The sequence below is a fragment of the Lepisosteus platostomus genome, chromosome 1 (genome assembly GCF_059453375.1).
Source record: "Lepisosteus platostomus isolate fLepPlt1 chromosome 1, fLepPlt1.hap1, whole genome shotgun sequence".
NCBI classification, from domain to species: Eukaryota; Metazoa; Chordata; class Actinopteri; order Semionotiformes; family Lepisosteidae; genus Lepisosteus; species Lepisosteus platostomus.
This window is the reverse complement of record NC_142611.1, coordinates 42,939,280-42,963,303: the sequence shown is the minus strand read 5'-3', so window position 1 is coordinate 42,963,303 and position 24,024 is coordinate 42,939,280. Positions and strand designations below refer to the sequence as shown.

Here is a 24,024-nt window from a genome sequence, read left to right as displayed (position 1 = left end):
GGAAAGGAATATTTAATTTGCACTATTTTATGTAGCTCAAAATTTGTAAACTCCCAGTGGTCTTTTCATATACATATTAAATTCTGCCTTGGTTATTATCTTAAGGAAATGTCATGTAAGCTGTTCCCTAATATTTCAGTCTCTTCCCTGTATTTTCACACGAAGTCACAAATACAGTACAACTTTTATAAACATTCCAGTTCTGTTCTGTGAAGTCTTGGCAATGTGGAATGATATACTTTAATAATAAGTATTTCTCCCTTTCTTTATCTTTTGGTTGATGTTTGTGTTTTCTGTTTTTGATTTCTGATGCAAGAAAGATCACTGGAGCTTCTTGCCACTATTTGGTGACCGTGTGTTTACCATCTTAACAGCTTTTGGCGGTCAGTGTAGTTAGAAAATTGCTTGGCCTCAAGCAGTGCTGAACTAGAGATGAGAAGTGAAGTACAAGACAGTACATGTCACCAAAACGTACAAGACATGCCGAAAAATAATATTTATTATAGGACGTTATGCTGAGCTAAAGAAAAACACGATCATCATGTTAATGAAGGTAAATCTGATTAATGGTAGTTACAAATCAATTTTTATAAACTTTAGCATTATGAATAAGAAAGTACTTTAATAATAGCCCACCATTTCTCTACTGTAGTCTATTGTAGAGTCTATTGTAGGAACAGCATGAAGTATATCAAGTAAGTTGTGTTTTGCTTTTGTTCTTCACTTAACTGGCATGACTTGTGACCTAATTATATCATGAGCTTGAGCTTTATTAAATTACTTTTAAATGAGCAAATTATCATTCGGTGTGGTACAGGCCCTGCATGTAGTATGTGGATAATTCAGAAGCTTGTGTGGTCAGATATCTTACATCACACATTCACAGAGGTAGTCAGGCTCACTCACATTGTGATCTGGCATTATTTATATTTTTTCAGTGATGGTTTATTTCTGCATGTAAAGGTTTTTTTTAGATCCACACAACAAAAAAAGTATTTTATACCCTATTATTTCTATTCAGGATCAGATTCCTTGAGTCCCTGTTGCCCCTTTTTTAGTGTTTTTTAGTTTACTAGTCACTTTTTACAGTAGTTAAATGTATACTGTTAACTGTACTTATTAGACATGGCCTTCTATTCCGTTGCTTAATGATTAGGATATATATATCTAAATGATTACTTTTCTTAATTAGTATAATTCAAATATACATTTTTTAATTCTAAATTTTAATGTTTAGATATTTAAAACAAGACAAACTGTAAAGAATACAGTTCTTCAAGTCAAAGCATGCTTCCACACATTTAAAATTCCTTACATTTCCTAAAGGGAAGAGACAATTTCATTGCCAAGTGTTTTGTTTTCATTTGGGAACTAGGTGGAGCTTCACCTTTAGAACCAAGCAGGTAGGCATTCGGTCATTATACTGATGTATAGAACTTGAAAGCTGCAAACAGCATGGTTCCCCTTTCATTGCAGATTAAGATGGAATAACCAGAATACTAAGGTATATTGGGATAGGAATCTGAATTGGAATACTAAAGTAAACAGAACAAATATTTACAAAAGGTTCTATAAATGACAATTTACATGAAGAGGTAGGTTCATTTTCAATTACTGTAGAACTCTCTGTTTTCTGCATTGATCATGTGGTGGAAGACGAATTCAAAGATTAAAACAGTAAATTGAATGGAATGAAAATTGTTTTCAAATGTATTTAATCTAATGTGGCCGTTTTTTCTCTTTTGAAAGTTTGTTACAGCTAAACTTTTAGTACAGCTATTTTAGTTTGTAACTTAATATTAAAATACCTGATCTTGTTTTATGTGATGTACTGTATATTTTATTTCTTTCCTGACAATGCAGTTCATGTGTTTATGTATTTCTAGTTATGGATGTTGTGTGTGTTACAACATGCACTTTTTCAAAGGTTCTTTGAAAAGGAATAGAAGAAAAGTGTTAAGATACTACATTATCCTTTTGTCTAAACAGAAATAGAATATGCTTCCATTTGGAAAGCTGTGTATAGATCATTCTGATCATTTTAGTGTGCTAGTGTGTTTTCCATTATTAATGTAATGTGATAATGTTGCTTTATTAGCCCTATACAATTTCTTGCATTAGGGATTTGTCTTTTCACATACCCCAGCTTGCTCTCCGTGAGACACAGACAAGGAGAGAAGCTTGGGGTAAGAGCAAAGGGCCAGCCATTGTACAGCGCCCCTGGAGCAGTTGGGGTTCAGGGCCTTGCTCAGGGGCCCAACAGAGTAGGATTCCTCTGCCGGTTTTGGGATTTGAACCAGCAACCTTCTAGTCACAGGCACAGATTCTTAGCCACAGAGCATGTTACTTTCAATTATTTTTTAGGAGTCAACACTGGAATATGAAGACGAATATGATTATGGAATTCATTGTGTTCTATCTTTCCGTGTTTGGTAATGTATTCACACATTTGATGGTTTATAGTAGTATTTGGTGGCTTTTGTATTATAATTTCTAAGGTAGCCCATACCCATACCTTACCACTGTGATACAATATTCCCTTTCCTTTCAAATCCTATTGTAAAAGCCATAGAACAATGTAAAATAAAATTAAAGATACTTACTCATACAGTATACAGAAGAAGTACTGTTATAAATCCACAAGCCTGGATTTCTGTTGTCTAATTACAGCACATTAACCTAACCATTTTAATTGGAGGACATTTAATATTTTAATTGCAGTTTTGATTACAAATTTAGAATCTGCAATGGATATCGTGTAAAAACAGAGGAAAAAAAACGATATTTGCAGAGACGTGTATGCATGTATTGGGGTGCATATCCATTGTTGTGAATAAGTAAAAAAAAAACTTTAAACTTTTCATCTGCATTTTTAGTAATCTGTGGAGAAAGCCTGCAGCAGCTTATGGCTGAGAAAGACACAGTAGTGAAAATATCAGCTGCAGGGAATTGTGAGTATTTGAAAAACTAAAAAATATATATTTGTTAACTATATACAGTACTTGTATATAAGTCCAAGTAAGTAGCCGCATCAGCCTGCGTAGGCTGCAAACGAACAAGTACAGGTTTATTCCATGCTAAAAAAAGAGAAAAGAGACACAATGTTTTGGCTGTGGAGCCTTCTTCAACACACTGCACCTTGTGGGTTGATGAAGGCTTTGACACCTGAAGAAGACTCCACAGCCAAAACTTTGTGTCTCTTTGCTTTTCAGCATGGAATAGACTTTTACTTGTTCCTATATAATTGATATGTAATTAGAATTATATTATTAAAAATAACATTTTTTCTTTTACAAAGTACGCATTCTCTGAAGAGTTTAAGAAAATTCAGCTGCTTTCAATAAATAAGCGTTGACAACTGACATCATCAAATATTCTGAAAATAGGGTGGGATATGATCCATCCAAATAAAGGGTGGATCATATCTTCAACAAAAAATGAAGGTTTAGTATGTGCGACTAATTCAAAGTAATTAAAAGTTTTGTTGCTGGTATAGACTATTCCACTGAGAGACAGTTTAGTTTAATTTTGTTTCATTTAAAGTACATGGAAACTTTGGCTAGGTGAAACAGATTTCCTAATTTTTTAACATCTTTGATATTTTGGAGGATTTTCTCTCTTTCAGTGATTCGGTGTTCAGCGGCCATTGATGTTGTTTTCCTTCTGGATGGCTCCTATAGTATCGGAAAAGGAAGCTTTGAAAGATCAAAACATTTTTCCATGAAAATGGTTGATGCATTGGACATCAATCCAGACCGGGTAAGAAGCGTAGTATGCATTTATAAATTGAATAAACAGAATGATTAAATAACCACATTTTACTATTAAGAAACCTGACAACACTGCTGCAATTGCCAATTGTTTCAGGTCCTATTTAAATTCAAACAGTTGATGAATTACAATATAATTTTTCTGTCAATCAGCCTCAGGATCTCTGTCTTACTGTACACTGTAATTATATTAGTTTTTATGTGAACTACTCCATCCCCAATCAAAACAAAAAAAAGAATAAAATATGAAAAATGGAAGCATTCCCTCCTACAGTATATGTTTCTAATCTTGATCATCCCCAGTTGTTACAGTCAAGAATGTACCAAATTAAATCAGACAATTACAACAGAAACACCTTGCAACAAGTCCTTAACTGCAACATCAGAAGCACCTCCACTGCCACACCAGGACAAGCAGTCTGGTTCAAAGAGAGCTCCATATAAATAATATCAAGATTGGCCAGGATCCAATGATATCAGGGGAGGGCGTGTTGGAGACTCCCAGTGCAGCATCAGAATCTTTATGCTGTAGCTGCAATCAGACCAGACAGTCTCTGTATTCCATGGACTGGTCTTTAACAGTTTCAGCCACGTCTCTACTGGGTGTAAATTGTAGCGTGATCTGAGGAAAGGCCAATACGCCATTTAGGAGATTACTTGCTTCACACCACAATATCCAAATTAAAGCTGTAGGGTGCCTTTAGGAGTAGATAAGGTAGGATGAGAAATTATGCCATTCCTCTTTTCACTTGCTCGTTATTTCAATCCTTGAGCCCACTCATGGTGAAATTCAATAGTATCAATAGTGCTGAATTGTCAAATATTATTTAAAATTTATAAAATAACAATGGTGTCTATGTGTGTTGATGTCTGCTGTTGTTCTTTAGGTACGAATTGGAGTGATACAGTATAGTTCCAAAGCAATATTAGAATTTGCTCTTAATATTTACCCTACAAGAGAAGAAATGAAGGAAGCGATCAAAAATATTTACTTCAGGTAAGAGTAAGTCTGATTTCTAGCCTCCTGTATTGGAGCATACTGTCATCTCTAAACAGATACAGTAGGTCTGTGTTCCTTGACAATACTTTTTATTTTGGGACTAATTTGATTGGCACGATAGGGCTAAAGTCCTCTTTCTTACTAGTGATAGCAAATTTTGAGTTTGACTTTACTTTGATAAAAACAAAAGTAACTAATAGTTACACTGTAGTCTGAAAATCAAAGTCTGATCTTGTTTTATACCTTAAACATTTAATTTAATATTAACAGTGTTCCCAACTGTATTCTGTTTTTTCAAGTTCAGCAATACTGCACTTGCTAATTTTAAACCTTGTCTTTCCTAGAACCAATGATCATGCCTTTATGAATAAAAACATAGGTAAAAAGTGAATACTAACAAAAATAAACACAAAAACACTCATACCAGACTTCACTATTATATCTAAACATATCAGTTCTTAGGGATTTGCAAGTTAATTACTGAATTAATTGTATCCTACATTTCAAGAGGTGGGAGCACTGACACTGGTCGAGCCGTAAAGTATGTTCTAAGGAAAGGCTACAGAGGAGGAAGAAAAGATACACCCAAAATCCTAATCCTGCTGACTGATGGAAAATCACAGGACAATATCATGGCTTCTGCTGCTTTAGCCAAGAAAAGTGGAATAAAACTATTTGCAGTGGGAATCAAACATCCAAAGTAAGCAAACATGAGATATTTCTGTAGGCCATAAATGATACAGATTATCAGTCCACAATGTTAAATATCCCAAATCTCAGCTGATGTGTTAGAGGAAAAATGTTGTCTTACACATTAGCAGAATTGCTGCTTTTCTTAAAAGAAGATTATTGTGGTTGTTCCCCCACTCTAAGTCAAACAGTTGAAGTCAGAATGTTCACCACAATATCACCCATGATTAATTAAACCTTAGTGTGAGTGTGTGTGTCTGTGTCTTCTTTGAGATGGACAGGTGTCCTGTCCAGTGTGTATCTTATCTAGTGCCTGTTGCTTGCTGGGATAGGATCCTTTCCCCCATGACTGTGTAATGAATAAAGCAGTTAGCAAATGGATGAATGGATGAAATAAATATGCTTTTTGTTTAATTAATACATTTCGATTTTTCTATATATCTACATTTTTGCAGCCTTAGGAATTTCTCTCTTGAGAATTTCAATGGCTTTGGAACATTCCCTTTGGGTTTGTGGCCAGACTCAGTACTTATAAAAGCAACCTATTGGACTCATAAATCATTTTACATGACAGTCAGTTATAACGTTTTTTTTTTAATTTAAACTGTTTAAGTGTGTACATACTGTATGTAAACCAAATTATTTACAGTACAAGGTGCTGTATAGTACAGACAATAAATAATCTCCTAGTAGCAGAGAATGCAAGCTGCATATAACATAACATAAATAGGAAAACATTTGTTTGGATTTCTTTTTTAGAGCAGAGAATGGAATTGCTATGACATCTAATCTGTCGTATCCTTGATCAAATGAAGATTTATTACACTTTTTTAATAATCAAAAATGAGTTGTAAAATTTGTATCTGTAGCTGGAGTAAGAGGGGAAACAGGCAATAAATAACAAATTAAACGTATCTCGTCATAACTGATTCCCAGATTGGTTCCCTTTGAAATGTTTAATAAAGGTGTAATTCCCAAAAGCTATATAGTGATATAGGTTTATCATTTTAGAATGTAGAAACCATAAAATGCTTTGAGTCATTGAATTCAGTTATTTTGGACTGTGATAAATTGAAGACGTTGATTAAAAGTTTTCATCTGTCTAATAACCTGTGACTGTTCACATCCTCTTCAGATGGGAAGTTCTTCACAGAGTGGCCAGCAATCCCAGTGAGCTGTATGTCTTTTTTGCTGAACAATATGATGATGCAGTCAATGGACTTGTCACAACATTAACACAGACATCTGTTTGCAATGATATTCATCCTAGTAGGTGATTTCTCCACTAATTAGTGATCAAGCAAAATAAAAGTGTCTCATTTCAAATCTTAACTACCCACTTGTCCTTTTTATAAATCAATACTGTATTTATTATGCAATTAGTTAGATGTTCCCAATTCTGAAATTATATTAAAAGTAGTCAGTGTTGGCACCTGTTTTCCATACCATTACAAGTCTTTGTTTCAGCTATTCCTTAATTTGTCGACATAGGTTAATTAAGCATTGAAGGCACAATTCCGTACTTAATTTACTGGAAGGCAGCATAAAATTGAAGCATTAAGGATGACTACCACTGATTTAGATCTAACTTCTCTTGGATGGCAAATTGTGAATTAATTTAAGAATTTACAAGGTTTTGCCAACCAATGCCAGTCATTTCTGTAAAGGTCTGATAATAACGAATATAAATGTATCCTAGGAAGAGTTTTGAGAGCTGCAGGCTTTTTATAATTTCAGCATGTAAAGTGGTGTCACACTACTGCCTTAGAACCACTATAGAAGCTCACAGAGAGTACCAGGGAAATCATGTGTGCTGGAAAAGTAAAGTCAAAGGATTACATGGAGGTCCTATGGCCAGTATGTGTCCTTACTATGGGTGAGTTTATTTATTTTTTCTAATTATCTGATGCCCTTATCAAGAGTGATTTCCAATATATACAGTATATATGAAATTTACAGTTAGTACGTACTGTACCAATAATGGTAATAAGACAAGTTAATAAAACAAAGAAAAACGCAAGGACAAGCTGGAAGAACAGCACAAGCTGTGCTGTGCCAGGTAAATGAATAGCAAGAATTAAAACAGTATGCAGATCGTGTAGATACAAAGCATTAATGAAGGCAGAACAATTGCATACTGTACATTCTATGTTTATTGTGTATAAGAGCAATTAACAAATCACATTGCAGTTTGAGAGTTAAAAGCATGCAAAAAAAATGTAACTGAGCTCTGGGAGGTCACAGGCGCTGACTAAACAGATGAGTCTTGATCAAGGATGCCAAGAGGTGGTCAGGGAATAACTGACGCTGGAATTGTCAGGACAGAGGGGAAACAGAAAGCCTTGTAGAATATGAGAAGAGAGAGTGGGGAAGAGTGCAATTGGAAAAGATAAGAGATTTAAAAAGTCAACAGTGAACAGTGGAGTTCTGGATAAGTTGTTCCTCCTGTTTATTACTTTGTTACTAGGCTGTACCAGAGAAAAAAAATAAAATGCATGCTACTGTATTTGAAGATAGGAAGTGTATAATTGTTAACCCTTATTAATTTTTTTTGCATAGTAAGCTGGTGTCAAGACATTACTGGTATTGTTTTATTACTCCTTTGTTTTAAAATTATCACAACTTGTTGTATCCTCACCCTCTATTTCAACACAGTATACCGTATATACTGATTTTGAATGACAATTCATTTTGATTTTATATTGCTCTGAATTGCAGATGGAAACGTATAAACAGAACATTACAAAGTCAATGTCACCGTACACTGTGTCCAGGTACTTAATTTTTGGCACAATCATTTCATTAAAAATATTTTTTTCATGGGAAAGCATCTGATTTAAAGTAATGATTTCAGATTTTTCCGTGTAACGATTATTAAACATTCTATGCAAAACAACATACCGCTGAAGGACCTTTGAAAATGAACTAAAGACTCTTCAACAGCTGCTGCCTGTTTTGTGCTGCCAAATGTGTTAATTTAATTAATTCAGCCTGTAATTATAAATATGTAGGTAGACATTCACAATATTTATTTTTTCAGGCTAATGTGGTATGTTTTTTGTATCGTTAATTTGTAAGCTGGTAAGAAAGTCCTGATCTTCAGTTATTACTTCAGTGAGAAAAGTTATTACTTTTCTGGAGCATCATTTACATGGACATTTGTTCCTTATATCACAGATTTCTATACTCAACAAAATGTTTAGTTTGTATGGAGAGTGGGAATTTTTAATCAGCTTGTTCTGTGGAGTGAAATCCTTACTTGTTTTAGTGTAACATGTTAAGTACTTTGCACTATCTATTACTAGTTAGTGTGACATAAAAAAAGTTTGACAGTAAGATTAGGGTGTTCCTTGGAATTGTTTGAGGTTGTTTGATTATTGTACACAATAGTTCCTGTACTGACCATAAAAAACCTTCTTACTCCATTACCTCTTATACATGTTGTTTGAAAGATGAAGTGTACCGATTTTGAATATTTATTAAATGCCCGAAATGTGGTATCATTTTGATTGGCTTCTTGACTGACTGACCATTCATGACAAATTGTAACACATTTGAAAGACTTGACATGACAGCTCCATAACACTTGTGGTACAGCCAGGTGTGAGCTGCTGTAATACAGATCTTTTTCTAGTTCCCTGTTTCATCAGATGTTCTTGACCACTGAAAGTCTCTAATTCCTGGTTTTAACTGCAAGCTGACCAGCTGTCTTTCTCCAGTTGATCAGGTGATGAAGGACAGCAGGTCATTCCCCACAATTTTCTGGAGAATGTGCTTCAGAAAAAAACTGCCATCTTGTTTCTGCATTTCACCTTCTTACAGTACGTATCAAGCCCTCCATGATGGAGGACATCAGCCAGTAGAAGATTAGTCTTCTCTTTTTCTTATTCCCTTTTGATCTGAACTTTTGGGCCTCAGGCATCACCATCATCAGTTTCCATATTCATATGCTGCAGATCTTCCGTTCCCATCTGCAAGTTCTTTTTCCAGTCCTCATTCTCAGGCTTTCTATCTCCTAGCATTTTTTATGTCTCTTCAACCAAGGCATTGCTTTGATGCTATTACTCTATTGAGGAGTCTGTTTAATGGAGTTTAAAACGAAAGTTCAAGAGGGATGACAACAGCCAAGATCAATCAGACTCAGCTGTCAGTATCTGTAATGAAATCTGATGTCATTTCCTCATCTAAAACATTATAAATACTAGTTGAGGTAGCTGCATCAGCATGAGTAGGCTGCAAAGGAACAAGTAAAGGTTTATTCCATGCTGAAAAGAGAAGAAAGGAAACACAATGTTTCGGCTGTGGAGCCACAAGAAGTGTGAAGAAGGCTCCATGGCCGGAATGTTGTGTTTTCTTTCTTCTCTTTTCAGCATGGAATAAACCTTTACTTGTTCCATTATTAATACTATACGACATCCATTTCTCTCCCTCCAGTACATCTCCAATCCACTTGTACACCATCTCCACTTTGTCACATTCGTCATCCCTCCTCTAGAGAGCGCTCTGACCTTTTATTATTAGTTCCATTATTACGTACACCTGTATCCTGTTTTATCCTTCACTATATGAGTTATGTGCCTCCTAAGCTCTTGGCTCAGTATTAGAAGACGGACGTCTGAAAGCCCTCCTATCCACCGGGCTCAAGAGAAGCCCGAGAGCAAGGCCTTTTCCCCAGACATCCTGACCATCTGAGTCCGGGGCTTGGAGCTCCTTGATCCGTTATGGTTTCATTTTCCAAGTTCCTGGATCCCTTTTCCCTGTCTTTGCCTTGGACTGATCTCCTGGCTATCTGGACTTTGGATTGCACCCCATTTTCTGCTTTCAGACTCCCACTGGACTTGTTCGCCTGCGCTCCCCCTCGCACCTGGATCACTGTCGGCACCGCCCCCTGTCAGTCCTCCCATCCATTCCTCTCTGTGTTTTCCCCGTAGCCCTTTTCCAGTCTCTTCCAGATTATATCGTCTGCACAAGGTTCTAAATACGCACTACATGGGAGTCAGGACCAGCTCCCGTGACACACCTTTGCAGATGCCCCTTGGTCACTCCTTGCTCTACATGGATGTCCCAGTCTCCTTGTCCTATGGCCAGGCCCTCAGCCAAGAGGGTCAATCCATGTTTTGTTGCCTAAAGGACTCCATTACGCTAAACCTTTTGTTATGTTTTATTCTTGGGTGTTGTTATGCCTAGTGAACTGTCTATTGAGTCAGGATGAACTTAATCAGTTGTTTAATCACTTCCAAAATTATATATATTTTTGTCCCAACACAATACTCTGTCGCTCTATTATCAAAAAGTCACTAGAGGGTGCTGTTCCCAAGACCAAAACCAATACTGTACATATACCTTCTACTATATCTGGTACATTTCATGTCTCCACTTACTGCCCTCTGATACACTACAGTACAATATATTAGGTCACTTACTGTATGACACATTCTGACTGAAACATGGGCGCATGTAATTACAGTAGGTGGTTAGTAATTAGGTTTTGAATGTTGAAAATCATGATAGAAAAACACAGAAATTACCAATATTTCGTGCTTATCACAACAGTGCCATCGTTGTGTTAGAAGAACACCTCATCTTGACTTGTCAGAAATGAGGCCTAGTTTTTAAGTGAGTAATCAAGGTTTTTTGACCAGCACAATAGACATTAGAGAATGTATTGCAGACATGCCGAAAAATATTCTAAGCACTTGGGAGGTCAAAATGGGGTTTTTGGGCAGGGGTGTCTGGTTGCTTTAGAACTCCTTACGTAGAGATTGAAAGAAAACGAACTGTATGCACTACATTGATCAAGTTAATATGACTGAAGTGACAACAATCTAGTAAGACAACACAAGTCCTCATGATGCTCATGTAACAATGGCTTTCTTTTGAGATGAGAATGTGATGGTTATGCCATATATGTTCTACTTGATATACTTGAGCCCTTTGAAATGGGGAAAAGTAATGAGAATGTGGCACCTGGAGCTCAGAGATCAGTGCCCAAACACATGCTTATCTAGGCTCTAGAAGAGGAATGGGACACAGTCCACAACACAGCATCAGCAAACCTTTGCAAAGCATCTTTCACTAATGTACAGCTTAAGTCTTTATTGCTTCCATTGGCGGCCATGCGTTCTAAACAACATGAATTTACCTACAATGCTAGAGCACCTGCTACAAAGTGGGTTTTTAATTATTACTGAAAATAACCTTGGAAATGTATTGCGGTTATATATTTATTTTGATGCTTGTTATATTTGTTCTGGTCATTAGATCTAGTAACTCATTCATACTGTATGGTCTAGATCCCTGTGAATCCAGCCCTTGTTTAAATGGAGGCACCTGCATTACAGAAAGCGTGGAGGATTTCAGTTGTCTCTGCCCACTAGGATATGGAGGTGACCAGCATTGTGGTAAATCAAGACTGATTTTTTTTAATTGAATGCACTTCCTCACTCTTTTCTACAGGAGAGACATCAGACTATCAAAAAAACTCTCATATTGTAATATCAGAAACAAATAATTGTGTTATCTTTTCTTAGAATCTCAAACTGATGTTTAATCATTATCTTCAGCGCCACACTATATTGATGAATGATTTTGATCGACATGAAATAAATTCCATCTAATTTTGCATATTTGTTTTCTTACAGCTGGAAACAGATACCTTAGTAAGTATGTGATAACATACAACAAATTGTAAGTTGTCCATAACATCCTTCATACAATTACAAAAGAGCTTGCACTCTTTAGTACCTGCAGGTCTAGTGGATTGTGCAGTGGACCTATTCTTCCTTATAGATGGATCATGGAATATGGGCCTTGAAGAGTTTCTTACAGCTAAAGATTTCATCAAGAGACTCATCCAGTTTGTCGCTTCAACCTCTGTCAAAGTTCTGGTTGGGATCGCTCAGTATGGGGACATCCCAGTTATGGAAATCCCTATTGGTCATTACGGCAGTGTGTCAGACTTGACGAAGGCCATCGATGTCATCCACTTCATGGGAGGAAAAACATTCACTGGGAAAGCCCTGACGTACACCGCTGAAAACGCATTCAGAGCTGACCGAGGTTCTAGAATGGAGGTTCCTCATGTCCTGGTCCTGCTGTCTAATTCTAAATCACACGATTCAGTGATAGCTGCAGCAGAGAGCACCAGAAAAATGGAAATATTCACTCTGACAGTGAGCAGGAAAAAATTGTTCAATGAAATGAGCCACATCACTGGGGATCCCCGTCTGGTCTTTACATATGCTCAACCACAAGAGTTGTACAGCAAAGTGCAAGAAATCAGAACAACAATTTGTGGGCTAAATGCCCCAGGTGAGCAGTTGTCTTCTCTTATCTGTTTATGACATTGAATACAAAATATACTGTAAATATGGGGTTTTTCCACTTGAGTTGGAAGCACCACAAGTAGCATTTCACTCAATAAATTAGAAGTCCGTACAAATAGCAGGATACATTTTATTTTACGCATTCAAAATAGATATTTGTAATGTATATACTATACATATTTTACTGCACAAGAACATAACAGTTATAAACGAGAGCAGGCCATTCACCCTGTAAGGCTGAATAGTATATCATTCATCCAATGATCCCATCTACAGTAGCTGTTTCTTGAAGGAAGCCATGGTATCAGCTTCAACAACATACAATTTATTCCATCATCTCAAACCCTGTGTGTAAAGAACAGCTTATTGTTCTCAGTTTTAAATACAGTTTAATTTAATATATACACATGTACAGTATGTTAAAAAACATTTACATTGTTCATGAGAATACATATCTGTATGTTTTGCCAATTAAATTATTTTTCCACATTTGAATTTTACAACATGTCAAGTAGATAAAAGTAGCATTTCAATAAAATAAATATTTCAGCTTAACATTGTACTCTCTGTTGCCACAGGTTGTTATTCAAAGCCCGTGGACTTGGTATTTGCTTTGGATTCATCAAATAATGTCGGTCGGCATGGCTTTCGGCAAATTAAAAGTTTTGTCAAGAGTGTAATTTCCCAGTTTGACATTGATGCTGAGCTCACACAAATTGGAATGGTTCTATACAGTGACAAACCTCGAACAGCATTCGGCTTAGATAGCTTTGACAGTGAAGGGAAAATGAAGAAAAGTGTGAGCTTTGCTCCTTATTTGGGTGGAGCTGCTCAGACAGGTAAAGCTTTGCTTTACATCTCAGAAGACACCTTAAGTATCCAGAAAGGTGCTAGGCCAGGAGTCCAAAAGGTGGTTGTTGTAGTAACCGATGGACAAAGTTCAGATGATGCCATTCTCTTTGCGGATCAACTGAGACGACGTGGAATAACAGTGCTTTTAGTTGGGCCTGGAGCTGTCCAATCCCAGACTCTTTTGAGATTAGCTGGCAGCTCCAGCTTTATGATTCCTGTTCCTTCCTATGAACATCTAAAGCATTATGTGACAAATTTAGTACGCAGGATATGTGAAGGTAAGTGAGTTATGAACCCTAATTACTCAGTTTATTAAGATGGATATTTTTGCGATTGTAAAATTGTTACATTTCTTCTTTTGAATAAAGATTTTTAGTTTTCTTTATGAAGTTTTTATTTAATATTACTATTGAAATGAATTATATACTACTGTATAGAAAAGAATTGGAACATCCTGCAGTATTCCAAAATAAAACATTTTTTTTAGTATTTTATCAACCAAATAAACTTGCTGCAATATAAACACCTTGGATAAATAAGGCTGTTCACATTTTATTTCTGTTTATAGCTGGAATGCCTTCTGTCAGTTTGTGTCTACCCAATCCCTGTCTGAATGGGGGAATCTGTCTGCAGAGAAATAGAAGCTATAGCTGCCAATGCTATGGTTGGAGAGGAGCACACTGTGAGGAACGTATGTCAACTCGTTTCTAACTTCAGCAGAATTTGCCAATTTTCATTGCAAAAAATAAGTACCTTCTATATAGTAACTCTTATGCTGTGGTAAATTAAGATTGTTCTAGACCTAATATAAAGGAGCATCATTATCCACAAATGTATAAGCAAACCCACAGAGATACTGTAGACAGTATGAAATATGTCTTATGTTTTTTAATATTTCTAAAGATGTGCACCATTACATTTGTTTACAAGGCAGAAATAGCTATATTAAACCTATTAAGATGAGTGGTTTGGGAGATTACAAATGCATTAGTTCCACTAATCAGTGAATTTGCTTGGAGCACAGATGAAGTCATATATTGTAGATCCGAAATGACTGCTTTTCTAAGTCTTTTTAAAGAATAAGCACATGATGAAAAAGAAAAAAACTTGGTAATTTGGCTCAATAAAGACAATAATGAGCAGATTTACATTATCGAGAGCAGAGCTGGAATGAAAACCTGCACACTGGCCCCACAGGACCAGCTGAATGACCCTGGTCTAGATGTACAGTATGTCATCAGCCAACTGTGACCAAAATTCCCCATGTGGAAGTGCACTATTGACCAAGTACCGCTGAAATGATCTGCAAATTGCCTGATGACTCTAGTGTTTCCAGTGTTGGGAGTGAGTCTAGTCAATCTTAAATCTCCTACAGGCTCTGTGCAGCATGCAATGCGTGTATGCATGCATTACTTTTGTAGGAAAGCATTCATTGTACTCACCCCAACAGATGCTAGAAAGTAATAATTGTGTCAATGATGGTTAATAACAGGTAAATCTAAATTGGAAGGAATTTAAAAGCCTGTAAGAGATCCCTCTGGTGGTTTAATCCCTTAACTGACACTCCAGATCCAGTTGCCCTCTTACAAAGATGTAAAATAGCCACATTTAAAATACTGTTGGTGATTTATACACATTTTGTTCAGTTTCTAGGTCTAGCCCTTCAAGGGACTTTCCTGCCATGACATGCTATGTACTGTAACTTAATCTTCTTGTCTATGCTTGAACAAAGCCGAAAAAGGTACAGCCCCCTTTGATCATGTCTATATTGCTTCGCTATAGTTTTCCACAAATTAGAGGATTACAAACAATGTGATTTCGATTTGATCAATTTGAACGGAGTAAGTTTTCCATTTAGCCTTGTGTTTCCATTTCCATTGTGACCAAGAGTAGGTCAGGGTGCAGTAGAAACAATCAGTATAATTATCAACATCAATATAATTATTATCTTAGGACATTATGTAATTTAAGTGAAGGGGTAATGTGTAGTTACAGGGCTTAGTGTTATTGGGGGGTATACATTTACAGGGCTCTGGTGTAGTTCTGTGGATACCAGTAGGAACAGTGGGAAATAAATATTTATGGTTTTATGTCTGTTACAGTATATAATATTATTTTTATTTGTAATTACTTTTTGCTCTTTTTTTGTACTGTTTGCATATTGTGTAATGTTCTGTGTGTAAAAAAGCTGCTTTGATGCATGACAAATTTCTGAGAAATCACAATAAAAGTATAAGTGTATTGTATTTAAGCCATAAATACCGTAGTTTAAGAAACCATGTAAAACAATGCAAAGCCAAGATCTTTTTTTTTTTACAGTAGTCTTTCATGTTGTTTATACAGACTTAATAGCGTAACACTCAGGGTTTAAAAACCTAAACAACAGGTATGTGCCAAAACCAAAGATGTTTTGTGATAGATGAAGGTTTACTGAATTATAAAATAATTAATGAGGCTGTCATGGTAGCATGAAGCTTAATGATGCTGCCCATCAGTGCTGGGTTTTGGGTTCAATTCTGGATTTGAATATCTGTGAGGAGCTGGCATGATTTTTCCTCCAGTTTCCTTTCATCTTAGGAGATTCCTTCCACATCTCAAATCAAATTTAAAATGATCCCTTTCTCTTCAGCTCCGCAATGGACTGGTGTCCTGTCTATGGGGAGAACAGTTATGTGCCTCAATCGCTCCTCCTGCCCTATGGGTGGATTGTGACTCTTGCCAGAATAGGTGGATTACTGATAACAGATAATTGGAAAGAATCTTTGAATCCTAAAATTATTTTTTTATATGTGAAATAAAGGGTTTTTTCTATCTAAAGAAATCTTAAATGACAAACAGTTTTTGGGCAGTATCTCATTACTGCAACATGTACAGTATACAGTACCACCTTCCATACTACTCTCAACCCACTAGAAAGAAGTCTTCTTTGAAGGAACCAGTTTTTTCTTCACTTGTATTAATGCTGGAAAGTAAACAATAATGAAACAGTATATTAGACTAGTTGTCTAATGTGAAAATTTGCAGTTTGAGAATTCTGATTTATCATATTGTTTACTTCCTGTACTTGTCAATACAGAAGGCAAGTGTTACGTCCTTAAATAATCACCCTTATGTGATGACGTATTCAGGCAGATATTGCTAAACATGTTAACTTCTATTAACCACCTTTCTGTGCTATAAATCATCTACTGTATTAATCTTACCATGTTCAATCAGTGCCAGTTAGCCACTGACTTTAAAGATCACATTGATATGAAGACTGCAAAGATGCTTTAAGCTAAGGTAGTACAGTACCTTGCACCCCAGATCCAGAACAGTTGAACTCTAGTGCCAATGTGTGGACAGAAACAGCTTCCACCTAGTTTGGGCTAACCTAATTTCCACTAGTTGCAAAGTTAACAGCAGTCACTGTTGCAAAAGCATAGGATGACTGCAGCCAAGCCAGTCAGTGATGACACATTGAAGTAAGGAAGAATTTTAGCATTTACCTTTTATTAAGTATATAATATAGTGACTATTTGGCTTTGCCTTTGCCTTTTTGCTTAGCAACAGTATAAAAGGATAATTCAAGCATATTATTTGACATTTTGATATTAATGCTACAACCATAGAGAGTCTAACTCATTTCACACCTTTTGTTTACTTACTTCCTTTTGTCTATATACAAGGTAAAATTGCTTAAGAAGAACGTGGTCAATTACAAAGAAATGTTATGTAGAGAGAAAAGAACAACTCCTAATATGGAAATTTAGAATGCGCTTTCCTGTATGAATTTTCCGTATAAAACTCATTGCATTTACCATCTCGTTGGGGAGGTTACTCACAGATCTGTATGGGAGACTGCTCTCAGATCTGCATGATTGTATCCTCCCCATGCGCATGAATAAAGGACTCTGCTTGACCACACCTAACCGGAGTGAAGAGTTTTCTTCGAAAGAAGTTTGGCTCAATCTCCAGCAACTCCCAGGCACAATCATTCTTGAACTGTGCAGCCTGGACTTCACTCAGCAGGGTACTAGGACTCATTTTCACAATCTGCACAGAGGCTGCATGAACTATGAAGTATGAAAGAACATTAAAAAGACTTGTACCAAGAGAGGAGATAAGTAATTGTTTTGTTTCTCTTAGTTTTTACAAAACTTTATAGGTATTTGGAAGTCAACAGATTTTCATGATAGTCACTGAAATGAAATTTAAAATCAATACAGTATGTAATTACAATCTACTAGCAACGATAGATTGTATCAGTTACTTAGAGGGGGGTGAGCATTTGGTCTATGATTGACTACAATATTTGATGCTTTTTAAAAAGGGGGGACTTAGAAAAAAGTATGATGTAAAGACCAACAATAGCTTGAACACACCATCTACAGGAAAATGTATTGTAGAACTACATTAAAGCTGGTATGTAAGACCAGCTGACATTTTATTATACTGAGGTGAATGCAAATGTGGAACCTCTTAAGTAACAGGTATTATAGCCTACTAGTATTTATGTAGTACTGCATGTAGGCCATACTGTATAAGGCGAAACTGACACATAATTTACTTATTAACTAATTAAAATATACACTCTTAGAAAATGAAAAAAAAACATAATACAGTTTTAACCAGTGTCTTTTGTAGTTTAAATCTATACAATCAATCCTTTAAGAAGGATTTGCAGTCCCAAGTCAAAGTAATTTAGAGATACTGATTCTGACAGTACCCCCCACCCCACTTTCACCTTCAGCAGGACAGATTACATTTTAAATTAAAGGATGAAACTGTAAAATACAGAATCCAATATACAGAATCCCATTTAAATTTAAAAGAAGCAAGAAACCTTTGTAGGAGTTACAAAAGATTTGGATTTTTATTAAAAGAGAGGTCAGATTGTAATATCTGGCTCCTCTCATGCAAACACTGTTAAACAAATGAAAAAAGATCATTACCTTAATAATACCCAAGCAGTAAAAGAAAATCTCTATAAAGCCTGTCCTACATATTTTTCAAAGCAAACATTTTTAAGATCTCTTTAATAATGAAAAATATAGTTAATACATTTGGCAGTTTCTACAATGGTGTTCAAGTAAATGTACTGTACCTACAAAGTAGTTCTATTAAGTTGTTGATTTACACATTTTAACAATGAAATTATTACTCTTTATCCAGATCTGACATATGTTAATCCATTTGATAGGTAAAATAGAGACTACTAACTTTGCATCAGGAGCAAGATTTGCTGTTTTGATATTCAGTTTCAGACAACGTTTACATGCCTACTACAAATATAATGTAAATATGAAAGATAAGACACACTTCATAAAACCATACTGACAGTCTTCCTTCAGTCTTCAGTTTTTGTTATTAATTATTCAAATGTCTCATAATATCTGGCATAACTTACAATCTGATTAAAACTGAAGAATTAAACACTTTGCAAAGTATGTAGTTGCATGTGACGGTGTAGTGTCATGAAAGCTGTTTGATGTAACTTATAAGCACAGATATTCTGAATATAATAATCACATGATAAGTGACAGAGACATTGCCCTTCACTTTTGTTTACTCTTCAATAAAAAAGCAGTACAATTATTTCTGAAAATACTGCAGATATTTTACTCTGATTTCATTATATTTTGCTCCAAAAACAGAAAAATAATGTTCACGATATGTATGTCCTATGGAAACCTTTCAATTCTGCATTCCATTTAGGCGTGTGAACTGATGGGGTGCTTAAAAATTATTGCTGATCTAAGGGTGTGGAAGCCTGTGAATTAGGAAAGCTATCTTAAGAGAAATATTTTTTCAACTGAACTAGATGTTTCTGCCAACCGGTTTCATGTTTGACCCTACAATTTGGTTAATCAATACCTGTCAACATATAGGAGTTTAAAAACATCCAGATCCAAGTAAAAACAACCTTCACTTTTGGCCTATTTAAGCATCTTGTGAGCACATCATTGGAAACCTGGGTTGTCCTTTAAAAAATATTCACAAAGCATAAGACAACACACCCAGAAAACCATAATATCAAACACATTCTTGTCGTTGTACTTTGTTGTTTTAAGAGCACACCCAAGTCACTTAGCTCTATAAAGTCAATGTACAGTATTCAAGTGTAATGCCTATCGTGTTCCATTACTTCATCCTTTCCTTCATCAGAGCCCAGCTGCCTTCCTTCACACTGCCTTCCTTCACACTGCCTCTTGCTGAGAAGTTCCAGATGTTAGACAAATGTTTTATACTGAGATACGCTTTGGTAATACTGGTCTGGTGACAGGTTGATCCTCCTCACATTCAGGTCTGCAGCAAAGACCCTGGCCTTCTGATAGAAGAAAAGAGAGAGCTCTCTGTTGACGAGGAAGTTGTGATAGATGGTGGCGAGCCGTGTGCAGAGCTTCAGCTGGGACTTCTTATTGCCTAGGTCCATGGCAGCTGCCAGAGCCAGGTGGTAATATCCGGCAGCATCATAGGGATCCTGCATCACACGTGAAGGAGAGAGTTCATTTTAAGGAGCGAGCATCTCCTGGCAGACTCCAGCCCACGTTTGATCCATTCTATTAAATGTGTGAATACACCTAGTCGTTGTGCAAGACTCACAGCATATTTCTGTAATAAAGATGTCAAACTCAACACATAGTTTACTTACTCTATAATCTATAATCTCTGTTCACCTAAACATGCCACCAGTTTAATTAACATGTAAGTATTAAACTAGTTATGGGCTTTCTAGGTCTCTGTCTTTGTGAAGCAGTAAGGCCTTAAGTGGGGCTCTATTTCACTACTATAAATAAGAGGTGGTTTTGGGAAGAACAATATTCTTCCACATCCTCCATCATAATTCTAACTTGTTCTTCATTTTGTAATTTCTTACCAAATTCGTAATCACTGCACCAAAATTAAATTCCAACTAAAATTTAATATAAAACAAGACAAAATGTAAGTTATGCAATACATAGCCCGAACAAAAATGAAATTAGAAGCTTGCTGTGGACACACGTTTTGACATTTATACTACCAAGTCAATGGAACATTGAAGGCTGATGGCGCAGTTGAGATATCGCTGACTGAAAAGACTGTCTTTACCTTTAGGTCATAGAAAATCATGTCTCCAAGGAGCTGGTAAACTTTCACGTAGTACATAGTCTCCTCGTCAAATTCCAGGGGTGAGGGACAGAGGGAGAGAGCCTTAAGGTAGTAGTGCTCAGCCATCTCATACTGACCCAAGCAGTGGAATAAAGTGGCCAGTCTGTGAAAAGCTACTCGCTCATTCAGCCTCTCGCCTGCAAATTACATAACATTTGAAATAAAAACACTTTAGTCATTATCAATACTGACTAGCAGTTTCAAAACTGAAAGTCATTTCTATTTGATTCAGAATATAAACAAGCTACATTATAACGTCATTACACTACTGTGAGATCCAAAATAGTAGTCAAGTCAAAGTTAATATAAATAAAAATGATACATACTTTCACCAAAATGGGATAAAATGCGGCATAAGTACATAATACTAAATAACCAAAATAGTTTCTCATAATTTGGTAGGAGAAAACATGTGATAATGTACAAATGCCATCATTGATATTTTGCCGTGGCCTTCCAGTTATCCCTTGTTCACAATATCGGGCCCATTTTAGTTCAGCAAAAAAAATAACTTCTGCATGGGAGCACTGCCATCTGGTGGCAATAGCAAGAATAGTTTTTATTTGTTTTCTAAACTGTGCCTCACTGAAAGAATAGAGTCAAATCAAATCATAAAAGGAAATACTGCAATAATGATCTGTGGGTGGGTGTGAGTTTTCATTATGAGAGGCCCATACAGCAAACCCCTCAAGGCAGCTCAAAGCTGTTACGTACTTTAGCAACTGGACATAAATTAGATTTATTTTTTTTAAGAATATAAGTTTGTAAGAAGAATTAAACAGACTAGACCACGACAGATTGTTTCAGGACAACTGCAGTTTCAAGGCCCGAGTGTTTTGGAGGCTACAAGCTCATCCCCCCTCTACTTTACCAAGGCTGATGCTGATGGCTAATGCTGCCTGGGCGTGGTCCACGGCCTCTCCGTAGAGCTTCAGCTGCAACAGGAGCTCCGCCAGCTTGTTGGACAGCCTCAGCTGTGTCTTCACATTCCCTGTCTTCAAGGCAATCGGAAGGGCTTTGTCCTGAAACAACACAGCACTCCGTCCTATTCCACCTTGGGGCCTGGAATTGAGTTTACCACTCTTAAACATTTGGGTAAAATTTCACTGCAGTGAGTTGATGTGGTTCAAAACATGGTACGTTTCCAGACCAACAGAAAATGGAAAACAGATTCCATGTACCGTATGTGGAATCTTACCATTTATTTATTGGGCTGATGCTTTCATTCTCAGGGACTTACATTTGCACATGTTCTTGGCATTTTTCTGAAGCAATCCTGAGTGAAGCACTTTTTCTCAGGGATAGGACAGCAGTGCCCTGCCTTGGATCTGAACTTAAAACCTTCTAGCTACACATCCAGAGTCCTAAACATTATGCCACAGATTGCGAGCTCTGTATTTAAACTAGTTACTAAAACATTCTACTGGTGTTGTGCTGAAGCACACTGAGAAAATACTTCTACAGAGAGTATAGAAGTATATAATTAAAAATAGTTCTACAGAGAGAAAATTGTATTTGTATCATATTGTATTTTTGTGTATGAGCTTTAAAAGGTATTATTTTCAATGTACTGAAACATATTTTTGATTCCATCAAGCTAAAATCCATAAAATGTCCTCTCATCTTCAAAACAGTTAAAAAAAAGTAACTGTAGGTTACATAACATTTCTAACTATATACAGTAGTTGCATGACAACCCTTCTAGATTTAGCTTTAAGCTGGAAGTAAACACAGTCTTCCCACAAGGCACATGTAAACTGGAAAGTACTCAGAGCCTGTTGACATCAGAACACTGGCTCTTTAAACAATTGTTGCAAAATATCAGTGAGAGACACCTATACAGTACATTACAACATCCTTTGACCATTCAATTAGTTTTTCAACAAAGCCATCCTATACCATAAATCTCACTGCAGTCGACCCAAATGATAACCAGACTGGCCATAGTCACTAGTGTTGGATTTGTACGATGCCATTGATATCTTCAAATTGATAAAACTGTATATGCTAAAACACCTTTTTCCAAACATCATTTACTCATATTCCAGAAAAATTGACATACAGTACATGTTGATCTTCACAAGCCGTAGTTCACGCGTACACATTTTAATTGATTTTACTGTATTTTATCTGGACAATGCAATTCCAAAATATGGAATCCAAACCTCATATTTCCATGGTATAAAGTGAGTTTCTGTTGGTCAGATTCCTTTACACATGCACAGCCAGTACTGCAGTTGTAGGTGCAAAGAGAGGATAAAATTTGCTCATATAAAAAGTACACTGAAAATTTCCATCTGCTTTCATGTCCCCTAACCGAGTAAGTGAAACACCTGGTTTAATTTAAACCCTGAGAAAAAAACAATGGAGGTTTTCCATGCTAACACTACTAGTGATTGAAAGCAGAAATACTCTTGCATACAAATCTTGCTAAGGTGAATCAGCTTACAGGCTCAAAAACTGGATTTCCTGAATCTCAATACAGTATGGACACATGAAATATGAAACAGATTCTGAAAGTTCCAAATACCAAATGACTTATTATATTTATATTATAATTTGTTTAACGGACTTTTTTTTTACAGAAAAAAAAGAGTGGATTACAATAGCATTGTATGATTAACAACTAATGTACTTGATATGATTCTGTGAGTTTTTTCCACAGGGTAGTATGATAAAATATTACAGAATTATTTTAATGTGATAATAAAGAACAAAATGTGGCAAACTTGGCATGGAAGAATGTCAATAAATCTAAAATATTACACAATAAGCAACAATTTAAGCACATTTTAGCAACAACAGCATAGTAAGTCCAAATAAATTATTAAATTAAATCATTCTAAGGTTGATTTGTCTTAAATAGCAGTTATACAACAAGACAACAAAGTTCTGTCAATGTCTTGAGGTGAAGACACATTAAATAGGGAATGACATTTAATTTTGAGGGAAAATGATCAGCATGTTTTAGCCATGTTTAATACCTCGTGTCAAAACTGACTTACAGTTGAAACAGAAATATAGCCATGGATCACTCAACTGTCATCTCACAATTATTTAAATAAATTAAGATCTAAATGTGCTTGAAAAATGACACAAGGCTGTTCTGAAGTTATATGCAAATACTGAAAATGTATTTTAAGATCACAGAATTGGTGGAAAAGGACTAGACAAAAACATGTTATTATGTCAGCAATATTCCATATATTATGACATTATGGGGGTGTGAATAGGATGGAGCTCTTCACAGTAGGAT

At 36.0% G+C, this 24,024-nt stretch overlaps 2 protein-coding genes across 5 annotated transcripts in view; one reads left to right on the top strand and one right to left on the bottom strand.

Moving 5' to 3' along the window:
* Positions 1-1,411: 1,411 nt before the first annotated feature.
* LOC148677975 (von Willebrand factor A domain-containing protein 2-like) lies at positions 1,412-17,548 on the top strand. Its single transcript, XM_088629347.1, has 14 exons — positions 1,412-1,595; positions 2,365-2,432; positions 2,877-2,951; positions 3,626-3,759; positions 4,658-4,767; positions 5,279-5,470; positions 6,596-6,729; positions 7,198-7,336; positions 8,179-8,234; positions 11,754-11,861; positions 12,102-12,119; positions 12,202-12,771; positions 13,364-13,915; positions 14,206-17,548. The coding sequence occupies exons 1-14, from the start codon at positions 1,576-1,578 to the stop codon at positions 14,346-14,348; spliced, it is 2,319 nt and encodes a 772-aa protein (XP_088485473.1). The 5' UTR covers positions 1,412-1,575; the 3' UTR covers positions 14,349-17,548.
* Positions 17,549-18,463: 915 nt separating this feature from the next.
* sh3tc1 (SH3 domain and tetratricopeptide repeats 1) overlaps positions 18,464-24,024 on the bottom strand; it is a 29,479-nt gene continuing 23,918 nt past the window's right edge. For 3 of the 4 annotated variants that reach the window (XM_088629305.1, XM_088629315.1, XM_088629326.1), the window contains 3 exons: positions 21,640-21,790; positions 20,709-20,905; positions 18,464-20,100 (listed from right to left, as the gene is read on the bottom strand). In XM_088629305.1, the coding sequence (XP_088485431.1) occupies positions 19,849-20,100; positions 20,709-20,905; positions 21,640-21,790 (600 nt within the window). In that variant the 3' untranslated portion in view covers positions 18,464-19,848. Of the gene's footprint in view, positions 20,101-20,708; positions 20,906-21,639; positions 21,831-24,024 lie in introns of those variants that run through there. The other variant, XM_088629336.1, reaches the window with a different exon arrangement.